At 29.7% G+C, this 21,267-nt stretch overlaps 8 protein-coding genes across 14 annotated transcripts; 1 reads left to right on the top strand and 7 right to left on the bottom strand.

Moving 5' to 3' along the window:
* Positions 1-283: 283 nt before the first annotated feature.
* LOC130665764 (ceramide phosphoethanolamine synthase) lies at positions 284-3,762 on the bottom strand. Of its 4 annotated transcripts, none has more exons than XM_057466344.1 (5): positions 3,256-3,762; positions 2,800-3,144; positions 1,464-1,786; positions 1,093-1,391; positions 284-823 (listed from the first exon to the last, which is right to left on the bottom strand). In XM_057466344.1, the coding sequence occupies exons 2-5, from the start codon at positions 3,103-3,105 to the stop codon at positions 432-434; spliced, it is 1,320 nt and encodes a 439-aa protein (XP_057322327.1). In that variant the 5' UTR covers positions 3,106-3,144; positions 3,256-3,762; the 3' UTR covers positions 284-431. The 4 variants fall into 4 exon arrangements, with proteins under 4 accessions (XP_057322327.1, XP_057322325.1, XP_057322326.1 ...); XM_057466342.1 differs by having other exon boundaries at positions 1,464-1,792; positions 2,800-3,188; positions 3,256-3,760; XM_057466343.1 differs by having other exon boundaries at positions 1,464-1,792; positions 2,800-3,168; positions 3,256-3,760.
* On the top strand, positions 3,598-20,870 carry LOC130665770 (ras-related protein Rab-34-like). 2 transcript variants are annotated; one of them, XM_057466353.1, is made up of 6 exons: positions 3,598-3,710; positions 19,044-19,113; positions 19,805-20,073; positions 20,133-20,328; positions 20,400-20,601; positions 20,659-20,870. In XM_057466353.1, the coding sequence occupies exons 1-6, from the start codon at positions 3,646-3,648 to the stop codon at positions 20,727-20,729; spliced, it is 873 nt and encodes a 290-aa protein (XP_057322336.1). In that variant the 5' UTR covers positions 3,598-3,645; the 3' UTR covers positions 20,730-20,870. The 2 variants fall into 2 exon arrangements, with proteins under 2 accessions (XP_057322336.1, XP_057322335.1); XM_057466352.1 differs by having other exon boundaries at positions 19,029-19,113.
* LOC130665766 (uncharacterized) lies at positions 4,299-8,794 on the bottom strand. Of its 2 annotated transcripts, XR_008989579.1 has the most exons (4): positions 8,468-8,794; positions 5,795-8,380; positions 5,674-5,714; positions 4,299-5,480 (listed from the first exon to the last, which is right to left on the bottom strand). XR_008989579.1 is itself a non-coding variant. In XM_057466347.1 (3 exons), exons 2-3 carry the CDS (start codon positions 5,686-5,688, stop codon positions 4,446-4,448), a joined length of 1,050 nt encoding a protein of 349 aa, XP_057322330.1. In that variant the 5' UTR covers positions 5,689-5,714; positions 5,795-6,096; the 3' UTR covers positions 4,299-4,445. The 2 variants fall into 2 exon arrangements, 1 of the variants encoding a protein (XP_057322330.1); XM_057466347.1 differs by lacking the exon at positions 8,468-8,794 and having other exon boundaries at positions 5,795-6,096.
* On the bottom strand, positions 9,374-11,246 carry LOC130665769 (uncharacterized). 2 transcript variants are annotated; one of them, XM_057466351.1, is made up of 3 exons: positions 11,037-11,246; positions 10,532-10,949; positions 9,374-10,411 (listed from the first exon to the last, which is right to left on the bottom strand). In XM_057466351.1, exons 2-3 carry the CDS (start codon positions 10,854-10,856, stop codon positions 9,909-9,911), a joined length of 828 nt encoding a protein of 275 aa, XP_057322334.1. In that variant the 5' UTR covers positions 10,857-10,949; positions 11,037-11,246; the 3' UTR covers positions 9,374-9,908. The 2 variants fall into 2 exon arrangements, with proteins under 2 accessions (XP_057322334.1, XP_057322333.1); XM_057466350.1 differs by having other exon boundaries at positions 9,375-10,949.
* On the bottom strand, positions 12,124-13,587 carry LOC130665768 (TD and POZ domain-containing protein 2-like). Its single transcript, XM_057466349.1, has 2 exons — positions 13,353-13,587; positions 12,124-13,265 (listed from the first exon to the last, which is right to left on the bottom strand). The coding sequence occupies exon 2, from the start codon at positions 13,170-13,172 to the stop codon at positions 12,171-12,173; it is 1,002 nt and encodes a 333-aa protein (XP_057322332.1). The 5' UTR covers positions 13,173-13,265; positions 13,353-13,587; the 3' UTR covers positions 12,124-12,170.
* Positions 14,277-15,831, bottom strand: LOC130665767 (TD and POZ domain-containing protein 2-like). The gene is made up of 2 exons (XM_057466348.1): positions 15,595-15,831; positions 14,277-15,507 (listed from the first exon to the last, which is right to left on the bottom strand). The coding sequence occupies exon 2, from the start codon at positions 15,408-15,410 to the stop codon at positions 14,388-14,390; it is 1,023 nt and encodes a 340-aa protein (XP_057322331.1). The 5' UTR covers positions 15,411-15,507; positions 15,595-15,831; the 3' UTR covers positions 14,277-14,387.
* Positions 16,188-17,498, bottom strand: LOC130665771 (60S ribosomal protein L23a-like). Its single transcript, XM_057466355.1, has 4 exons — positions 17,361-17,498; positions 16,793-17,082; positions 16,594-16,721; positions 16,188-16,504 (listed from the first exon to the last, which is right to left on the bottom strand). Exons 1-4 carry the CDS (start codon positions 17,392-17,394, stop codon positions 16,243-16,245), a joined length of 714 nt encoding a protein of 237 aa, XP_057322338.1. The 5' UTR covers positions 17,395-17,498; the 3' UTR covers positions 16,188-16,242.
* LOC130665772 (uncharacterized) lies at positions 17,710-18,668 on the bottom strand. The gene is made up of 4 exons (XM_057466356.1): positions 18,468-18,668; positions 18,311-18,339; positions 18,122-18,237; positions 17,710-18,046 (listed from the first exon to the last, which is right to left on the bottom strand). The coding sequence occupies exons 1-4, from the start codon at positions 18,478-18,480 to the stop codon at positions 17,788-17,790; spliced, it is 417 nt and encodes a 138-aa protein (XP_057322339.1). The 5' UTR covers positions 18,481-18,668; the 3' UTR covers positions 17,710-17,787.
* Positions 20,871-21,267: the final 397 nt, after the last annotated feature.

The following is a 21,267-nucleotide window of genomic DNA, read 5'->3' as shown; positions in this document are numbered from 1 at the left end:
AGCTGCGACATGACTGACCTCTGGTGTCTGCACTTACAAATTTTCGCGGGTAGGCAGCGCCAATTTGGCGGGAAATTTAAAAAAAATTAAAATTTTAAAATTCTTTAAAATTAAAAATTTGAATTTTTAAATTTTCGCGGTAGAAAAATCAAATATTTGAATTCAAATAAATAAAAAAAAGTTATTATTTAAATAATTAATATATTATTTACTTTTATTTAAAGAAAAAACTCGAGCACTTGCATTTATGATTTTATCAGTCACAATTTAAATGCAGTCTCTTGTCATATATTTTATTTTATATTAATATTAATATATATTTTTATTTAATAATAATTATTTATAAAAATAGCAAAGATTAATTACAATTTTACCTAGAGATCATTAACAATTATCTATTTTTAAAAAATAATATAAATCACTGTCAAATATCAAAGACTTTTTTTTGTGCTGTCACTGACAGAGCTTTGTAATTTTAAAATACTTATTTTACGTCTTAAGTTGTTCGCGATATCGTGAAAAGTGCACACGAGATTGCAAACTATTTCCGAGGGTGACTCGTACTCATTGGGAACGATCCCGTCGACTGAGGACTCGAAGAAGCTGAAGAGCGGGAACCAAACTCGCGTTCTTATCGAGTCCCGTTGCATGAGCGCCTGATTATTAGCCAGCGTGTGATAGTAAAGAAATAATCGGGATGTGATATAGAAAGCCACGAATACGTCTATTGAGTAGTGCTCGTGCGCTGCCAGGATGAAAAAAATCCCGAACATGTTCAGCATCCACGTGAATGTATGGAGGAAATAAAATTTTCTTGGTGTGTCTGAAAAAATTTATTTCCAGTAAAATTAAAAAATTTATCGCAATTAAAAAAAAAAAATATTGATGACAAGTAAAAAATTTATTGATAATCATAAAATTAATTAAATTATTCCAGTGATTAATTATTAAGAAATAATTAAAATTACAGAGACAAAGGATCTTTGATACGAAATTTAATCAGTTCATTTTTTTTTTTAATTAAATTATCAATAAATTACTCGACTAGAAATAACTTGACCTGAATAATTAAAAGATAAAATGAATACTTACACTCAGTAATAAAAAAGTTGAGCATCGTCAGCGCAACAGTGTGTCCACTGAACATGTAGTCCCCGCAAGTTCTCACTCCCTGTATGGACATACCAGCACCCCGCCAAATTACATAAGCCATGGAAATTTTATTGTACAATTCCCCGTAGGCAGTTTTTGCCCAGGGGTCGTCGGGAGTCGGTCTTGGTTGGCACTGCAAGTGCGCACCGGGTACACTCAGAGAGGTGATCAGCATCGTCACGCACCTCAGCAAGAAGACGGTGCCGGACAACGCGAAGAATCTTCTCAGCAAAATGAACCTGGAATTTACATCAGTAATTTCCGGTTCCAGGTGTTAATTAATTAGTAATTAATGATAGTAATTTCGTTACCGATATTTATGAAATATGAGAACTACAAGCCAAATGGCAAATAATAATGTACCAGTAACTTCACATATATCAAACGCCCAGGGTATGTGCGGTACATTATCTAGGAAAATATCAGGCAATGGCGGGTATTTTTTCATGTCCGGTACTCTGTCATGGACGATCACCATCACGAAGGCTGTGATCCAGGTGACAATAAATAAGTATCCAAGACTTATAAATGCTTTCCATATTTCCGGAGGTAGATGCGATGCATGTCCGTCGTCGGACACTGATGCGGAATAAAATTCTTGGTCCACCGAACTTTCATTATTGGAAATAAAACTCTGCAACTAACATTCCATCATCAGTATCATCAAATTTATTTATTTCTCATACCATCGAAACTTGAATTTCAGTGTCACTGCAGCCAATCGAAGTTAATTTCAGTCAATGCCGCGAATTAATACCAGAAAGCGCGTAAATTGTGAAGACCTTCAGTCATCAGGCAGAAACAAATCATTTTTCTGTCCGCTGACTGAAGGCTTTCGCAATTTGAACTCTGGTACTTGTCATTTTTTTAATAGTAATTTTATTCAAGCAAGTGACAGTTCTGACTGCGATTAAGTTCTATAAAAATTAGTATAAATAATAAATAGTATTTATAGATGATCCTGAAGTTAGCAGACAATTGATAATTTTTGGATTTTTTTTTTCAACAAATTAATTACAAAAAAAACAAAAAATAAAAATATGCACTCATAGAAAATTTAATAAACTATAGGTGCAATTTTTTCAATAGTATATTACACATCGAGGGAAGTAAAGTAAGAAATGTCTCAGATCACATGTAATTGTTGGCCGAGGCGAAGCCGAGGTCAACAAACATGTGATCTGAGGCTTTCTTATTTACTTCCCGAGGAGTGTATGCTATTTTTCTCCTCGACGGAGGCGGAAAGCGGCAACTTCGTTTTGCACAGCGGGACGAAAGTTGACGCTTTCCGCCCGTCGAGGAGAAAATATTTTTTTTTTTACAGTTTATCGTCTAAATAAAAATCCAAAATTTATTAGATGTCGGCTAACTTCAGTATCATATTCATAGTTTCTGTTTGATTATTAATTGCAAATGACAATTGAATAGATGATGACACCATTGGTCTTAAATTGACTTGTTTCTGATTGGCTGCTGACACTGAAACTAAGTTCCAATGCAGGGAATCATGAGAAATATTTTGTATAACTCAGGATAAAATAATCTCAGGCTTCGGATGATGTCAGACTTCACCCTGGTCTGAAACCGTTTTCATCCCTTGTCACACAATGAACTATATTTAAATAAAACGGCTTAAAATAAACAAACCTCCTGTCTATTATGGGAGTAGAAATTAGACGAAGTGAACTCCAGCTGTCCCAGTTCAAATAACACTCCCATATTTTCTTTCTGTAGTTTTTTAATACTGATATAAACTCTTTTGACGTCACCCAGCTTCTCGATCTTCATTCCCTGGGCTTTCAAATCATCCTCGCGGATAGTAAGCAAAGACTTGCCATCAATGTCATGGGCCTTGAAGTAAAACGCGCAGGAACCGTGTCCAGATTCCTCGAGCCATTTGATAACATCCTCGTTCGTCCAGTTGATGATGTCCTTCGGCAACGTCTTGGCCATTGCGATAAAACTTTGAATTTATTTCGACGAGTTTTTTTTCTACAATTAGTTATAATTTATCAGCTTGATAACAAAGGAACATGCTGGTGATTAATATGTATATATTGTTAGTCATATATATTTACAATGTATAATATATGCAGTAAATACCTTTATGTAGAGCGGCAATTTAAATGATAAAACATAATTCTGTTTGAAGGCAAACAAATCATCAGTTATTATTATTAACAATTGTTTTGAATTATTGTTTTAAAAATAAATATAAACATGTACAGTGTGTGCACATTGTTCTGGTATTTTTTATATTATATATTCAAATAACTCGACGTATGACAAACATGTTGCTGATGTGGTAATTTTTTAGAGGAGCTAGAAAATAATAGATGGAGATAAACTTGTTTTTATCACTTGACTTGTCACACAAAACAATGACAATTATTGCTGAGCTTGAAATGTTTTATTTATTTTAAAAATAGTAATACTGGTTATGATGATTATTATTGTTGTGATGATAGTTCGCGCTGTTGTTATTTAATTTAAATGATAACTGTAAACTGTTGGCTGTTGGATGGATGTAAATTGAATGATAACTGTAACATGTGCATGTGAGTGTCCTACTTTTTGTCTTTATTATTTTTAGGTGTCAAATAATATATATAATGGAGAATTTGTTGAATTCTTTGGAGGTTAGGGACGTTTTCGTTGGATGGAGCTAGATGCTGTTTTTAGCGGGAATTTTAAAACGTCAAGTTGATTTGAAAAATTTAAAAATAATTATAAGATAAGAGACCCAGTACCCGATCAGAGAACTAGTACTCGATCACTTCATATATTTGTATATCTATATTTAGTAAAATTTAGTAAATATAAATATAAAAATTTATGAATGATCGAATACTAGTTCCCCGATCAGGTACTAGGTCTTTTACAGGGAAAGAAAATAAATGATACTGAAATTAGCCGATGTATAATAATAATTTTTAGATTTTTTATTTAAAACAATAAATTTTTTAAAAAATTGCACTTATAGTTTTTTTAATTTTCTACATGCACATATTTTTAGTTTTTTAAATTAAATTATTAAAACAAAAATAAAAAAATGTTAATTGTCTGCTAACTTCAGGATCATGAAAATAATGGGAGCAGGTTTGATAAAATATGAAAATCCTTTTGTGTAAATAAATCGATAAATATTGTTTGAGTGATTACAAAATGTATAAAATTTATTGGAAATGATAATAGCATAATACAGCCAGTAAAAAAATATTTTGAAAAATGTTGTACAAAAACTTAAGATTATTTTGGTGATACAAAAAAACACAATCATATTGCATACCTCACTAGCAACTGAATGTTGGAGACTTTTTTTTCCCCATAACGCGGATTAATTCATACATCAACATAGGTTTACTTTTACATAAATTCTTCAATTCAGAAAGATTACCAAGGTCACTTATGTTATTACTCATAAATTTAATAGCATTGTTACGTAACTGGATTATATTTAAATCATCAACCAATTTTATAATAGATACAATATTATTGATATTTATGTTTTTTGTTATTGTATTCTCACAAATTTTTATCATACTGCCGATTTCATACATCTGTGCTACTTCAATCATTTTCAAGGCAACGTCGACATCACTGCTTGCTTTTGTTTTTCCGGTATAAAAAAAATCAAGCATCTCGGTAATGACATCAAGGGGAAATTTTTCAATAGTAATTCGATTTTCTTTGACTTCTTTCATCTCGGTGGTTAGCATCTTATGAAAATGCGGACTGTGCGCTGACAGAATAACTTTGTGTGCTGGTAATTCTACGTTATCAACTACTAAAACAATATCGTTGAACAAATTTGCTTCGAGATATGGCATAAAGTTTGTGGGTATAATTTTCTCAAACTTATCGTCAATACAACTCAGCGAAGTTATTTGACACTCTAAAGTCATCTTCATATGAATAAAACTTTTATTTTTAGTCAAAACTGTTGACGATTCATTTTTATAGTTTTCAATTTTTAAAATGAAACATTGTTTCCAATCATTTGTTTCTGATTCTCCTATGACAGTTGAGGTCGGTGAATTCATGTACGATGGAACCTCATTATAATCAGTTATAAATCGAGATTTTTGTAAGTTTAAATCTGTACTTTGAATTTGTTTAATCTGTACAGTAGCATTTACTGATCTCAAGTCATTTTTTCTGACTCTTAAATGAAGGAACTTCTGACCTTCGACTCTTCGTAAAGCTAGATCAAAAACAAATCCGCCACTATAGAGCGATTCCGAATTAATCCATGACTTGAAACCAATTACATCATCAATTTCCCACACATTTTTTAATGCCATTAAATCCTGATTCATAGTGATGTTCTAAAATAATTTAACATTTGAATTTTTAATTACTAAATAGGTATATGATCGGACGGCATCTCATGTGCCTGCGGAACGGATGCGAAAAAAAGCGGAGTATGTATTTCGTATGGAAGATTCCATTTTGCTTCCGCCCCGCTATGCCGGCGACATGGGACCCCACCCATATTCTAATAGAAAAAACTCAACAAACCTGCTGATCCGCCATATAACTTTTCTTTATCCTAGCAAAAGCTATAAAAATTAAGAATAATAAAATAAAATTATTTATTGACTGAAATAAGAAATAATGTAAAAAACTATCTGATAAATACCTGACGCGCTGTCTTCCACAAGTGATTCAAAGTGACTGCTACAAAGTGATTTGTCCTTGAAAAAAACCAAATTTAACAATGGAAATCCCAGTTTATAAAGAAAACCGATTAATTCAATTTATTATTGTCTTAAACAATAATTTGTTAGGAGTATTTAAGAATTTATTGAAACAACGAATCAAAAGAAAAAAGTAACGATGAAATACGAAACTTAAGATATGAGTAAGCCAGAGGAGCTGAGGAGCTTGAACGATAAAGACTCAACTGTTTGGGCACGTACGCGGTAATAAATTAAAAATTTTATTTCACTTCAGAAACACTTCTCTTTTTTTTTCACTTTTTCAGTATAGTTTAAATTTATACTTCAAGATGGCGGTATTTTCAAATTTTAACTTCATTACACATAAAAAAAAATACCTTTCGTACTTTAAATAAATTTAATATTTATTATATAATATAATATAATCAGATATGATGAGTTAAAAGTTATAATAAATAAATTAATTAATTAATCTAAAAAAGTAGATGATAATATTTCTAAATCAAATTAATTTGAATAGAATTTTAAAATAATTAAACACAGAAAAAAGTTACAGAAATAGATACTAAAATATGAAATTTGTTAATTTGTGTCAATAAATAAATGAATATTGTTTGAGTAATTACAAAATATTATTGAATTTATTAGAAATAACAATAGGATACACTTTAAAAAAATTTCCGGAGTGAACGCGGATTAAATCCGGAGTGAATGCGAAGCAGATGACTGTGTATTTTAATCTCCTTAAAGTGAAATTCAATCCTACAAGGAGTTTATTTTAATATTGAAACTCCGAATCAGAGTAAATGCGGATTTAAATAAAATCCAGTTTACTCCAAAATCAGTCCGCTGGAAAAATAAACTCCCCATTTATTCCATAAGCGGAGTGATTTTTCTTAAATTCCAGAACTCCGAGTGAATTCAAATTTAAATAAAATCCGTAATCACTCCGAATTCACTCCCGATTTTTTACAATGCAATACATACAAAATTTTTCAAAAATTCAAAAAATTATAACTTTGAAACCGATGCATATTAAACGCTTAAGTTTCCAGAGAATGTTTCATTGAATATATAGCACGGCTCCACAAACTTTGAACTAAATCGACGAGGGTCGCCCCGTAAAAATAACTTTATTTGGTTGAATGACCTCTATATATATATAATATGAAAATCCCTATTTTCTGAATATAAATAAATAAATAAATAAATATTATTTGAGTGATTACGAAATTTCACGGAATTTAAAAGAAATGATAAGACAATAATTCATCAGTTAAAGAATATTTCGTAAAACGCAGTACACAAATTTTATATTAATTTTGTTGTTGCACAAAACAATGACACAGTTGTCCAATAACGCGCGTAAACTCAAACATCAACAAAGGGTTCCTTTGGCACAAATCCTTGAACTCAGAAAGGTTTACAACTTTGCTTTTGTTGACAAGCATAAAATTAATCGCTTTATGACGTAATCGAGTTATATTTAAATCATCAGCAACACTCGCAATAGCCAAAACAGTATTAATGTTCATATTTTTTATTAATGTGCTCTCACAAATTTCTTTCAACTTTATGATCTGATACATCTCTGCTATCTCAATCATTTTCAAAGCAACGTCCGTGTTATCACTTGCCTTTGTTTTACCAGTATAAAAAAATTTCAGCATCTCGATAATGACAATAATGGAGAAATTTTCGATAGTAATAAGATTTTCTTTGGCTTCCTTCATATCGGTGGTTAGCATCGCGTAAAAATACGGACTGTGCGCTGACAGAATAACTTTGTGTGCTCGTAATTCTAGATTATCAACTTTCAGGGTGACATCGGTGAATGCATCCGCGTTGAGAAATGGCTGAAAATTAATTGGCATAATTTTTTCCGGTTCGTTAAAGACATCTGCTTTGGGAAATTGCTCAAAATACGTTGGATTTATTTCTGTAGGCTGATCATTGATGAAACCTTTGAAAGTTATTTCGCACTCAATCGTCATCTTCAAATAAAAATAACGATCACCATAAGGCATTGTCTTGAACAGTTCATTTTTATAGCCTGTAAGATCAAGAATGAAAAACTCTTCCCATCTATTTTTTTCTTTTGCTCCTATACAAGTTACCGAAGGTTCTGCGTTATTGAGATAAGAAGAAGATAGAATGGGAGACTTATCAAGAACACTAGAATAGAAATTAGATAATCCTACGTTGTGTGGTGTGTGAATTTGATTGATTTGAATACTGGCCTTCACTGGTCTCAAGTCGTCTTTTCGGACTCGTAGCTTAAGTAATCTTTTACGAGGAACATCAAGACGTAACCCGATGTCAAAACCAACTGGACCTGTAGAAGCTGAATAGAATTGATGCTCCGAGTGAACCCATGACGGGAAACCGATCACATCATCAATGTTCCACTTAAATTTTATTGTATCAGTCTCTGAATTTGCATTCATTGTTATGTTTTATAATTAATTAACCCTTGATAACTCTAATCAAAAACGTTCTACTTCGATCTGCGGGATCCAAATATATTTTTTTGATCCTTGCGTCAGCTATTAAAATATAAGAGGAATAATGAAAAATTATTTATTCACTAAAACAAAATATAATTTTGAAAATTAATTGATAAAATACTTAACCTGTTAATTTCCACAAGTGACTGCTGCAAAAAGGTTTGTCTTGGAATGACCAAATTCAAAAATACGAATCCCAGTTTATAAAAATACATTTAAATACTTAATTTATTCCATTAACTTGAATAACAATTGGAAAATAATTGAAACACATTATGATAAAAAAGTAACAATGAGAATTTAAATGTAAAACTCATCGTCTGACAGTTCGGATTCCAATTTTTTGTTATGATAAATTTGGAAAATGTTTTATAGTTGGCTTAGCGAGACTTTGTGTTTCGGATATTCTCGGTATTTACCCTCGTCATCTGAATTTAATACCTAAGGGGTGCGCCTGAATTGTGGGGTAGAAAACCGAAAATATCCGAACGAAGTCTCGGTAATCCAATTATATTTACTCAGTAGTTTGAATTTGAATCTTGAGATGGCGGTATTTTTAAATTTTAACTTTATATAAAAAAAATCATAATTCAAGTAAATTTGAGATTATTATAATTATGATTTATCAAAAGTTAGTAATTAAATTAATTAATTAATTTAAAAAAGTAGAATGACAATAAAGTTAGCAGACATTTAAAAATTTTTTGATTTTTTTTAACAAAAAAATTAATATTAAAAAAAAAATTTTGAAAAATTGCACGTATAGTTTATGAAATTTCCGACATGTGCATTTTTTCAGAAATATTTTTTTTTCACTATTTATCTGTTAAAAAAAATTTCTTTTAATTTCAAATGTCTACTAACTTTACTATCATAAAAGTAGATGATAATATTTCAGAATAAAATTAATTTGAATAGAATTTTAAAATAATTATACATAGAAAAAAAGTTACAGAAACAGACAAAATAAAATATGAAAATCCCTATTTTATGTAAATAAATAAATAAATATTATTTGAGTGATTACAAAATTTTACTTAATTTATTAAAAATGGTAAGACAATAATACATCAGTTAAAAGAATATTTTGATAAACGCAGCACAATAATTTTAGATTAATTTTGTCGATACAAAAAAACAAAATCATATTTCTCCAATGACCCAGATAGCAAAATGACGTCTTGATGAGTCCTGAATGAGTGCATATTTATAATTTGGACGTCTCATTCGACATCTTAAAGAAGTCTTTAAGAAGTTCTCAAGATGTCAAATGAGCCACCTAGCGAACTCAGTAAGACGTCTTTAAAAAAAGTTCTCAAAGAGTTTTTTTTCTGACTTCGCAAATAAGACTTCAGTATGAATTTACGATGACGTCTTAAAGAGCTCCTAATTTTGACTAGATAAAGAAGTTTAAAAAAAGAATACATTTAGACGTCACAAAACTGACGTCTAATTTATGGAGTCTTCAAGAACTCTTAATTAAGAGTTCTTAAAAATGACACCTTCAAAAAGTCATTATAAGACTTCTTGAGGACGACTTCACTTTATCACGTAATCGAGTTACATTTTAATCATCAGCAACATTTGAAATATCTAAAACATTATAAATATTCATATTATTTATCAATGTGGTCTCACAAATTTCCTTCAACCTGCTGATTTTATACATCTCTGCGACCTCAATCATTTTCAATGCAACGTCTATGTTATCACTTGCTCTTGTTTTTCCGGTATAAAAAAATTCGAGCATCTCGGTGACGACATCAAGTGAAAAATCTTCAAGTGGAATACGACTTTCTTTGGCTTCTTTCGTCCCGCTTGTCAGTATCTCGTGAAAATACGGACTGTGCGTTGACAGAATGACTTTGTGTGCTGGTAATTCTTGATTATCAACTATCAGGGTGATATCACTAAATACATCTGCTTTAAGAAATTGCTCAAAACCTGTTGGTGTTATACTTTCAGGCTCTTCGTTAATGAAACCCATCCAAGTTATTTCGCACTCAATCTTCATCTTTAAATAAATTTTACAATCATCATAACGCTCTTCGGCCGCTTCATTTTTGTAGCCTGTAATATCAAAAGTTAAAAACTGTTTCCATTTATCTTCTTGTAATGCGCCTATGCGGCTACGAGTTACCGAAGGTTTTGCGCTATTGAGTCTAGAGGAAGATGAAATAGAAGAGTTACCAAAAAATATTGAATGGAGCTTAGACCATCCTACTTTTTGTGGTGGATTATCAACGTTTCTTACTGGATTATCAAATATTTGTGGTGTGTAAATTTGATTGATCTGTATACTAGCTTTTGCTGGTCTCAAATCATTTTTTCTGACTCGTAGTTGAAGCGAACCTCGAGTAGGAAGAGTGTTCCGTAACCCAATATCAAAACCAACTCGATCTTTACCACGTAAATAGAACTGTTTTGAATGAACCCATGACTCTGCACCAACCACACAGTCAATTTCCCACATAAATTTTACTACATCAGTCTCTGAATTTCCATTCATTGTCATGTTTTATGATAAATTAATTCTTGATAACTCTAATCAAAAACGTTCTACTTCGATCTGCGGGATCCAAATATATTTTTTTGATCCTTGCGTCAGCTATTAAAATATAAGAGGAATAATAAAAAATTATTTATTCACTAAAACAAAATATAATTTTGAAAATTAATTGATAAAATACTTAACCTGTTAATTTCCACAAGTGACTGCTGCAAAAAGGTTTGTCTTGGAAAAACCAAATTCAAAAATACGCCCAGTTTATAAAAATACATTTAAATACTTAATTTATTCCATTAACTTGAATAACAATTAGAAAATAATTAAATTACATTATGATAAAAAAGTAACAGTGAGAATTTAAATGTAAAACTCATCGTCTGACAGTTCGGATTCCAATTTTTTGTTATGATAAATTTGGAAAATGTTTTATAGTTGGCTTAGCGAAACTTTGCGTTTCGGAAATTCTCGGTCTTTACCCCCACCGTCTAAATTTAATACCTAAGGCATGTGCCTTGATGGTGGGGGTAGAAAACCGGAAATATCCGAAATGCAGACTCGCTAATCCAACTATACTTACTCAGTAGTGTGAATTTGAATCTTGAGATGGCGGTATTTTTAAATTTTAACTTCATATAAAAAATATCGTAATTCAAATAAATTTGAGATTATTATAATTATGATTTATCAAAAGTTAATAATTAAATTTATTAATTAATCTAAAAAAATAGATGATAATCCCTGATATAAAAAATGATCCTGAAGTTAGCAGACGTCTAATAATTTTCGTATTTTTTTTTAGACGATAGAAAATTAAAAAAAAAATATTTGAAAAAATTGCACCTGTAGTTTTTAAAATTTTCTACATGTGCATATTTTTATATTATTTTTTTGCAGTTGATTTATTGAAAAACGAAAATTCAAAAATTTTTAAATGTCTGCTAACTTCAGGATCATTTAAAAAAAAACGATTTGCAATATAAATGCCCATAAGAAGAGGGATTCAAAAGTATTCAAGGTATTCAAAAGCATTAAAAAGTATTTAAAATTTTTTATTTCGAATCGTTTTAAATCGCTTTTTTTAATCAGGGATCTTTCTGAATAAAATTAATTTGAATAGAATTTTAAAATTATTAAATAAGGAAAAAAGTTACAGAAACAGATATAATAAAATTCCGTATTTTGTCTAAATAAATAAATGAAAATTGTTCAAGTGATAACAAAATTTTATTAATGTACTATAAAAAATAATATCAAAAAAATACATCAGTTATAAAAATATTTTGAAAAATGTAGAACAATAAATTTTGATTAATTTTGTAGTTAGAAAGCACAATGACATAATTTTCCAATAGCGTGCATAAACTCAAACATCAACAAAGGTTTACTTTGGCACAAATCTTTGAATTCAGGAAAGTCAACAATTTTTTTTTTATTATTCAGCATACAATGAATCGCTTTATGACGTAATTGAGTCATATTTAAATCATCAGCAACACTTGCAATAGCCAAAACAGTATTAATGCTCATGTTTTTTATTAATGTGCTCTCACAAATTTCTTTCAACTTTATGATCTGATACATCTCTGCTATCTCAATCATTTTCAATGCAACGTCTGTGTCATCACTTGCTTTCGTTTTCCCGGTATAAAAAAATTCCAGCATCTCGGTAATGACATCAAGGGAAAAATTTTCAACAGTAATTCGATTTTCTTTGACTTCTTTCATCTCAGTCGTTAGCATCGCATAAAAATACGGACTGTGCGCTGACAGAATTACTTTGTGTGCTGGTAATTCTTGACTGTCAACTATCAGGGTGATATCACTAAATTCATCTGCTTTGAGAAATCGCTCAAAACTTGGTGGTATCGTATTTTCAGACTCTTCGTCAATGAAACCCATCCAAGTTATTTTGCACTCTAAAGTCAATTTTACATGCCCTCTCATAGCTGATGTTGAGTCCGATTTATTTTTAAAGCCCGCAAGTTCTACAGTAAAGAATTCTTCCCACTCATTTATTTCGGATATTTTTTCAACTCTTATCGCTCGATCCATCTCAAAATCAAAAGTATGTAACACCAGAATTTGTTGAAACTGTACAGTAGCCTTTGCTGGTCTCAAATCATCTTTTCCAACGCGTAGTTCAAGTGCAGAGCATTTGCTAAACCAACCAATAATTCTCCGCAAACTGATATAGAAACCAACTTGATCTTTACCGGGTAAATAGAACTGTTCCGATTGAACCCATGACTTGGAATCAATCACATCATCAATGTTCCACCTGTATTTTACTACTTTAGTCTCTGGATTTACATTCATTGTCATGTTTTATGATAAATTAACCCTTGATAACTCTAATCAAAAACGTTCTACTTCAATCTGCGGGGTCCAAATATATTTTTTTGATCCTTGCGTCAGCTATTAAAATATAAGAGGAATAATAAAAAATTATTTATTCATTAAAACAAAATATAATTTTGAAAATAAATTGATAAAATACTTAACCTGTTAATTTCCACAAGTGACTGCTGCAAAAAGGTTTGTCTTGGAAAGACCAAATTCAAAAATACGAATCCCAGTTTATAAAAATACATTTAAATACTTAATTTATTCCATTAACTTAAATAACAATTGGAAAATAATTGAAACACATTATGATAAAAAAGTAACAATGAGAATTTAAATGTAAAACTCATCGTCTGACAGTTCGGATTCCAATTTTTTGTTATGATAAATTTGGAAAATGTTTTATAGTTGGTTTAGCGAGACTTTGCGTTTCGGATGTTTTCGGTTTTTACCCCCACCGTCTAAATTTAATACTTAAGGCATGTGCCTTGATGGTGGGGGTAAAAAACCGAAAATATCCGAAACGCAGTCTCGGTAATCCACTTATATTTACTCAGTAGTTTGAATTTGAATCTTGAGATGGCGGTTTTTCAAAATTTAAACATAATTGGATGTGGCGGCTTACAAAAAAAATTTCAGTAAATTAAAACATATCCCTGATTAAACAACTAAATTCGATCGAATTAAATTTTTAATTCTATTTAATTCAGATAAATTCTGTTAATTCGGTACCTAAATTAAAAATGAATTCTGTCTAATTCGGCAGGAAAACCAGAATTTGTCCAAATTAAAACGAATTTAAATAATTCTATTCGGTTTAATTCTGATTAATTCGAAAATAATTCTCCGATTTCTGGTTCTGAATCCGAATTAAACTGAATTAAAACGAATTTGAAATTCTTAAATCGGTTTTATTCTTTTTAATTCAAATTCAAATTTTCAATTCAGTTGAATTCTGTTTTGCAGAATTCGATAGAATATAACAGAATTAAAATTTTTAATTCGCTCGAATTCAGTTGTTTAATCAGGGATAATAAAATATGAAAATTTCCTATTTTATGTAAATAAATAATATTTGAGTGATTACAAAATTTTACTGAATTTATTATAAATGACAAGAGAATAATACATTTGGCAGAAAAATATTTTGAAAAACGAAGTTTATATTATGTTTCTTAATACAAAAAAACTAGTTCATATTTCTCCAATAGCACACGTTAGTTCATACATCAGCAAAGGTTTACGTTGGCACAAATCCTTGAACCCAGGAAGTTTGACAATTGGCTTTCTGTTATCAACCATAAATTTGATCCCTTTTTGACGAAGTTGAGCTACGTTTAAATCATCAGCAATGTTTGTTATAGATAAAACATTATTGATATTTATGTTCCTTATTAATGTGCTCTTACAAATTTCCTTCAGTTTGCTGATCTGATACATCTCTGCTATCTCAATCATCTTCAATGCAACGTCCATGTTATCGCTCGCTTTCGTTTTGCCGGTGTAAAAAAATTCCAGCATCTCGGTAATGACATCAAGGGAAAAATTTTTAATGGTAATGCAATTTTCTTTAACTTCTCTCATCTCAGTGGTTAGCATCGCGTAAAAATACGGGCTGTGCGTTGACAGAATAATTTTATGAGCTGGTAATTGTTGGCCATCAACTACCAGGGTGATATCGTTAAAGACATCTGCTTTGAGAAATCGCTCGAAACTTGTCGGCATTATAATTTCAGGCTTTTCGTTAATAAAACCTCTGAAAGTTATTTCACACTCAATCTTCATTTTTACATAAATATTATAACTATCATTAGGCAATACTCTGGACGATTCGTTGCTGTAGCCTACAATATCAGAAGTAAAAAACTCTTGCCAATTATTTATTTCTGATACACTTAGAATAGTTTCCGAAGCATTCGGGTTACTATTAGGGTTACTATAAGGGTATTCTTCAAAAGAGTAGAACCCATTTCTGTAACTTAACTGTGATGTATTAATTTGTTTAATCTGCACAGTAGCTTTTGCTGGTCTTAAGTCATTTTTTCTGACTCGTACTTGAAGTGAACTCTGATTACGGACAGTGTTTCGCAACCCAATATCAAAACCAACTTGATAATTACCACATAAATGAAACTGTTCCGACTGAACCCATGAGTTGGAACCAATCACATCATCAATTTTCCACCTATATTTCACTATTTCAGTCTTTGAATTCATAGTCACGTTCTACAATGAGTTAACACTTGATAAATCTAACCGAGAAAATTCTACTCCAGTCTGCTGTATCCAAATATATTTTTTATCCTTGCAAAAGCTATTAAAATATAAGAGAAATAATAAAAAATTATTTATTCACTAAATCAAAATATAATTTTGAAAATCAACTGGTAAAATACTTAACCTGTTAATTTACACACGTGACTGCTACCAAATAGTTTGTCTTGGAAAGACCAAATTCAAAACTGGGAATCCCAGTTTACAAAAATAATTTTAAGTATTTTATTTATACCATCAACTTAAATAACAATTAGAAAATAATTGAAACGAATTATAATTAAAAGTAATAATGAGAATCGAAAATTAAAACTCATCAGCTGGAAGGTCAGACTTCAATTGTTCGTTACGATAAATTTAAAAAATGCTTCACTTACTCAGTAGTTTGAATTTAAATCCTGAGATGGCGCTTATTAAAATTTTAGTAAATTAAATAAATTATGATCCTGAAGTTAGCAGACATTTAAAAATTTTTGAATTTTCGTATTTAAATAAATCAATTGTAAAAAAATAAAATAAAAATATGCACATGTAGAAAATTTAAAAAACTACCGGCGCAATTTTTTCAAATTTTTTTTTTTTATCTTCTATCGTCTAAAAAAAAATCCAAAAATTATTAGACGTCTGCTAACTTCAGTATCATAATAAATTAAAGACTAAAATTATTAATTAAATTAAATAACTAGAGCAGTAGTCTCTAAATAAAAGTAAAACAAATAATTAAATTTTTTAAAGTTTAATCGCTCCATAAGTTTTATACATAAAGAAAAAAGACTTATATGATGCCGATTTTGTTGGCAACATCTAGCGCATCGTAATCACGAGCAAGACGTACGTAAGCCTTCTTGATTCCGTCAGGCCTGATCAAAGTGTTGACCTTGGCAACGTCAATGTCGTACAGTTTTTTGACTGAAGCTTTGATATGATGCTTGTTGGCTCTTGTATGAACAATAAATACCAGGGTGTTGTTGTCTTCGATCTTTTTCATCGCTGCTTCAGTTGTCAATGGGAACTTGATAACATTGTACGCGTCCATACTGAAATCAAACGCAAGACCACCATCATAAATAAACTTCTCAGGACAATGTGACTAGGAGTAAAAAATTTTTTATCATTAGAAACTTACCGGTTCCTGTTTGGGACCGATTTCCTGGGGTACTTTGGGTTCCTTGGTGGCCTGAAGGTCTTGGGTCGGTGGAAATGTACCGAGGTACGAATTTTACGGACACGGGATCCATGGACTCCTTTCAAAACCTGAAATTTTTAATTATCAATCAGCTGATGCTCATAATCTCCATAATTAATTAATGAAAATAATTATTTACCTTTTTCTGGGCTTTCAAAGCTTTTTGAACCGGAGCAGCTTTGCCTCCCTTGGGAATTTTCTTCGCAGCGGCATTTTTGACGACTTTTGGTTTAGCAGTCACGGGTTTTGCTGCTGGTTTGGCTGCTGGCTTAGCTGCTGGTTTGGCTGCAGCTTTGGTTGCTGCAGTTTTGGGTGCTGGTGCTGGTTTTTTAGATGAACCAGGTTTAGTCACCTTCGACGCTGAGGCAGCAGTCGCTGGTTTTTTCTCCTCTTTTTTCTGAGTTTTTTTCTCAGCGGGTTTTCCAGCCGCTTAAATTAAAATAATTAAATTGATTAATAAATAAATAAATGTAATTAAATAATTACCAGTGACAGTGAATTATATTAATAACAAAAAAAAAATGATTTAAAAAAAGGTTATGGTCGCCATGTGACACATGTTATTGGTCAATTACAACCAAGTGCCGCAAATTAAATTAAATAAATTTTTTAAACGAAATTAATTATGCGGCTGATAGATTTAATTAATTTTACACTTTTTCCACATACTAAACACTATATTTATATTAATTAATAAATAAAATTACCAGCTTTTTCCGTTGGCTTAGGTTTCGGTGCCATCTTAATCACAAAAGAATGAGGAATCGCTACACCGGAAGTGTAGTCCCCATAAGCACCACGCGAGTCATTCAACAATTAAATAACAGTAAAAAAAGTAATTATTTAATCATCATAAATCATCAATAATTATTTTAAAATAATTAAAATTACTTTTATTAATTTAAATAAACATTTAATTTTATTTTAATAAATAAATTTTAAATAAATTCACCGATGCGCGCGCCATCTTTTTGAATTAGCGCGCAACCTGTAGGAAAAGCTAGCGCGCCACTTTTGAAAATTTAAATTATGTTGCAAATAAAATAATTAGCAAAGTAAATATTAATATTAAATTATTTATTCAATTAATTAATTACAGTCAATTAATAATTTTAAAAAATATGAAGAGCAGGATTAGATGATGCCGATTTTATTGGCAACATCTAGGGCATCATATCCATCAGTAAGACGGACGTAAGCTTTTTTATCTCCACTGGAATTTACTATGCTAATTTTATCAACCTCGACATTGTATAATTTTTTAACTGATGATTCAATATGATGTCTATTGGCCTGAGGGTTCACGATCAAGACCAAAGTGTTGCTGTCCTCGATTTTTTTCAACGCTGACTCTGTTGTCAGCGGGTACTTGATGATATTATAGGAGTCTAACCTAAACAATCAATTAATTAATTAAATATTTTCATTAATTACTCAATTAATTAAAAGACTGGAGACGTTGACTCACTTGCTGCGTGTGCAAGTTGACTTTTTTGAATATTTTGGATTTCTTGGTGGCTGTGAAGTCTTTGGAGCATTGAAATGAACAGAAGTTCTTATTTTTGATGAGTCATTTTTTAAAATCTGTAAATAAAATTAATTAATTAATAATCATTACAATAATTAATAAAAATAAATAAATTTTAAAGATATTTACTTTGTGAGCAGTTAATTTTTTTTCCAAACCTAAAAAATAATAATTAATTATTATTAACTATAATTGCAATTTAATTATCAAATTACTTTAAAAATAAATTAATTTAACACAACTTATTAATTAATTACTTTTTTTTTATTAAATTTATTAAAATTACCTGAGGACTCCATGATTTTATAGGTTACAAAATTACCATATGTTTTAAATTACTGTCACTAATTACTTTAGAGTAATAATTACTTCAATGCTAATTACTTTCACTTGCAATTACTAACAAATAAAACCAATTTTATCCTTGAAATTTTAATGTAAACAATTTATTTATTAAAATTAAAAATATAAACATTCGAAGCGCCATCTTTTTAAAATCTCCCGCTCTTTATTCAAATAAATTTTCCACAGATATTTACAAATAAATAAATACTACTATTATATTAATTATTTAATTAATTATCTATTAAATAAAATAATTTTTCTAGATTACCTACAGCAGATTATTATTATTATGTCAAAATTATTATTATTATTATTATTTATTCCCCCCGCGAAAGTTAAAGTGACACCTGTCTAGGCAACGGATGTTTTCATTTCAAAAAATCATTACAAACCCGCATATCTAGTTTGAAAGCACAAGACAACACTTTTTAATTGTTAATAATAATAATAATTACTATAATATTTAAATAAATAAATCAATCACGGATAATTTATACTACAGTACTCTTGTCCACAGCAAAGTTATGCTGGAGACAAGATCCGCAGTTTATAAAATGTTACAGCCATCAGCAAATGAAGAAAGACGTGTAAGTTATATATTTAATACATCAATTATTTATCAGTGTGAATGTAACTGACAGCAATTTTTTAAATATTTGAATAAATAAATAAAACGTGAGTACACTGTTAAAAATAATTTGAAAATTACAATACAAAAGGAATTGAATTTTCATAACTAGATATTTGAATTGTATTTTCAATGAAAAAAGCTTTAAATTTAATATACGTAATTTAATAATCAAGCTGGTATTCAAAATTAAGAAAAAAAATATGAATTTTAATAAACGTACTGAAAATTTATACTTGATTTTTAAATTTTCAAAGCAAGAATTGAAAATTCTAAAACATATATTGAATTTTAAAAATTCTATTTTAAATTTCATAATACTTATTTTAAAATTCAAAAAAAAAGTATTTGAAAATTCAAAGTGTTAATTTTAAAATTCAAAAACGTGTATTTTAAATTCTATATGAAATTAGTAATGAAATTTCAAGCACAAATGTATGTGTTTATTGCGTTATATACAATCTTTGAAAATTCAAACAATTTTTTTTACAGTGTAGAAAAAAAAATCCAGAAATGGGAAAATATGAAAAATCAGCGCGCGCATTTTTTAAAATTCTATTATTTAAAATGAACTAATTGTCTCATGTCTGCTACATTCATTCATCAATTATTTAATTAATAAAATCAATTAATAAATTTATTTACATCAGATTACTAAATGGCCACCGGCATATTCAATGTCAATGACACCATATCAGGAGAGTGATTTTGATATAAGAGTACGACGTGCATGTTTGTCAGTGTCCAGTGCTCCAAGAATTTCAAAACTGATTGTTCTCGGTGATGTTGCTGTTGGTAAAACGTCATTAGTCAACACATTTTGTCACAAATCTTTCAATAATAATTACAAACCAACAATCGGAGTTGACTTTGAAGTGGAACGATTTGACGTACTCGGGGTTCCATTCAATTTACAAATGTAATTATTGTCTATTATTAATTTTAACTTAATTTAATTATCATTAATTAATTAATTAGATGGGACACTGCTGGACAAGAACGATTCAAAGCAATAGCAGCATCTTATTACCGCGGGTCAAATATTATAATGCTGGTATTTGATCTGACAAGTTTGCTGTCATTATCACATTGCAGGCAATGGCTTGAAGAAGCTGCCAGATCAAACACTGGAGATTATCATATATTTCTTGTCGGTACAAAAAGAGATTTGATGGTAATCTTTTTTTTAAATATTTGAAAAATAAAATTTAAATGTCAAATTAATCAGCGATTTTAATTTTCAAGTCAAACCAAGTGTACAAAATAATCGAAAAACGCGCAATTGCTATCGCGGAGTCATTGAAAGCCGAGTACTGGTCAGTTTCATCAAAAACGAATGATGGAATCACGGAATTATTTTCCCGGATTGCTGGTTTGTCTTTCAACGCTGCCATTCTAAGGGAATTAAATTCTCATAAACAGCAAGAGATCGGAACAAATTTAATTAGTAAGTATTTGCATACAAATATTTAATTTATTAATTAATTATTTATTTATTTTTCAGCATTGAGAAGACATGAACCTGAAAGTGAAAAGAAAACTAAACATTTTAAATGGCTGTCATGTATAAATTAGCATTAAAATTTATATTTTTTAATTTTAAAATTAAATAACTACTGTAATTATTAATGATACTGAAGTTAGCAGACGTCTAATAATTTTTGGATTTTTTTTTAGACGATAAAACAGAACAAAAAAATATTTGAAAAAATTGCACCCGTAGTTTTTAAAATTTTCTACATGTGCATATTTTTATTTTGTTTTTTTACAATTGATTTTTTGAAATACGAAAATTCAAAAATTTTTAAATGTCTGCTAACTTCAGGATCATACCGAAGTTAGCAGACGTCTAATAATTTTTGAATTTTTTTTTAGACGATAAAACATAAAAAAAAAAATATTTGAAAAAATCGCACCCGTAGTTTTTAAAATTTTCTACATGTGCATATTTTTATTTTATTTTTTTATGATCCTGAAGTTAGCAGACATTTAAAAATTTTTGAATTTTCGTTTTTCAATAAATCAACTGCAAAAAAATAATATAAAAATATGCACATGTAGAAAATTTAAAAAACTACAGGTGCAATTTTTTCAAATATTTTTTTAAAAATTT

The sequence above is a fragment of the Microplitis mediator genome, chromosome 3, assembly GCF_029852145.1.
Source record: "Microplitis mediator isolate UGA2020A chromosome 3, iyMicMedi2.1, whole genome shotgun sequence".
NCBI lineage: Eukaryota > Metazoa > Arthropoda > Insecta > Hymenoptera > Braconidae > Microplitis > Microplitis mediator.
This window is presented reverse-complemented; position numbering and strand designations above follow the sequence as displayed.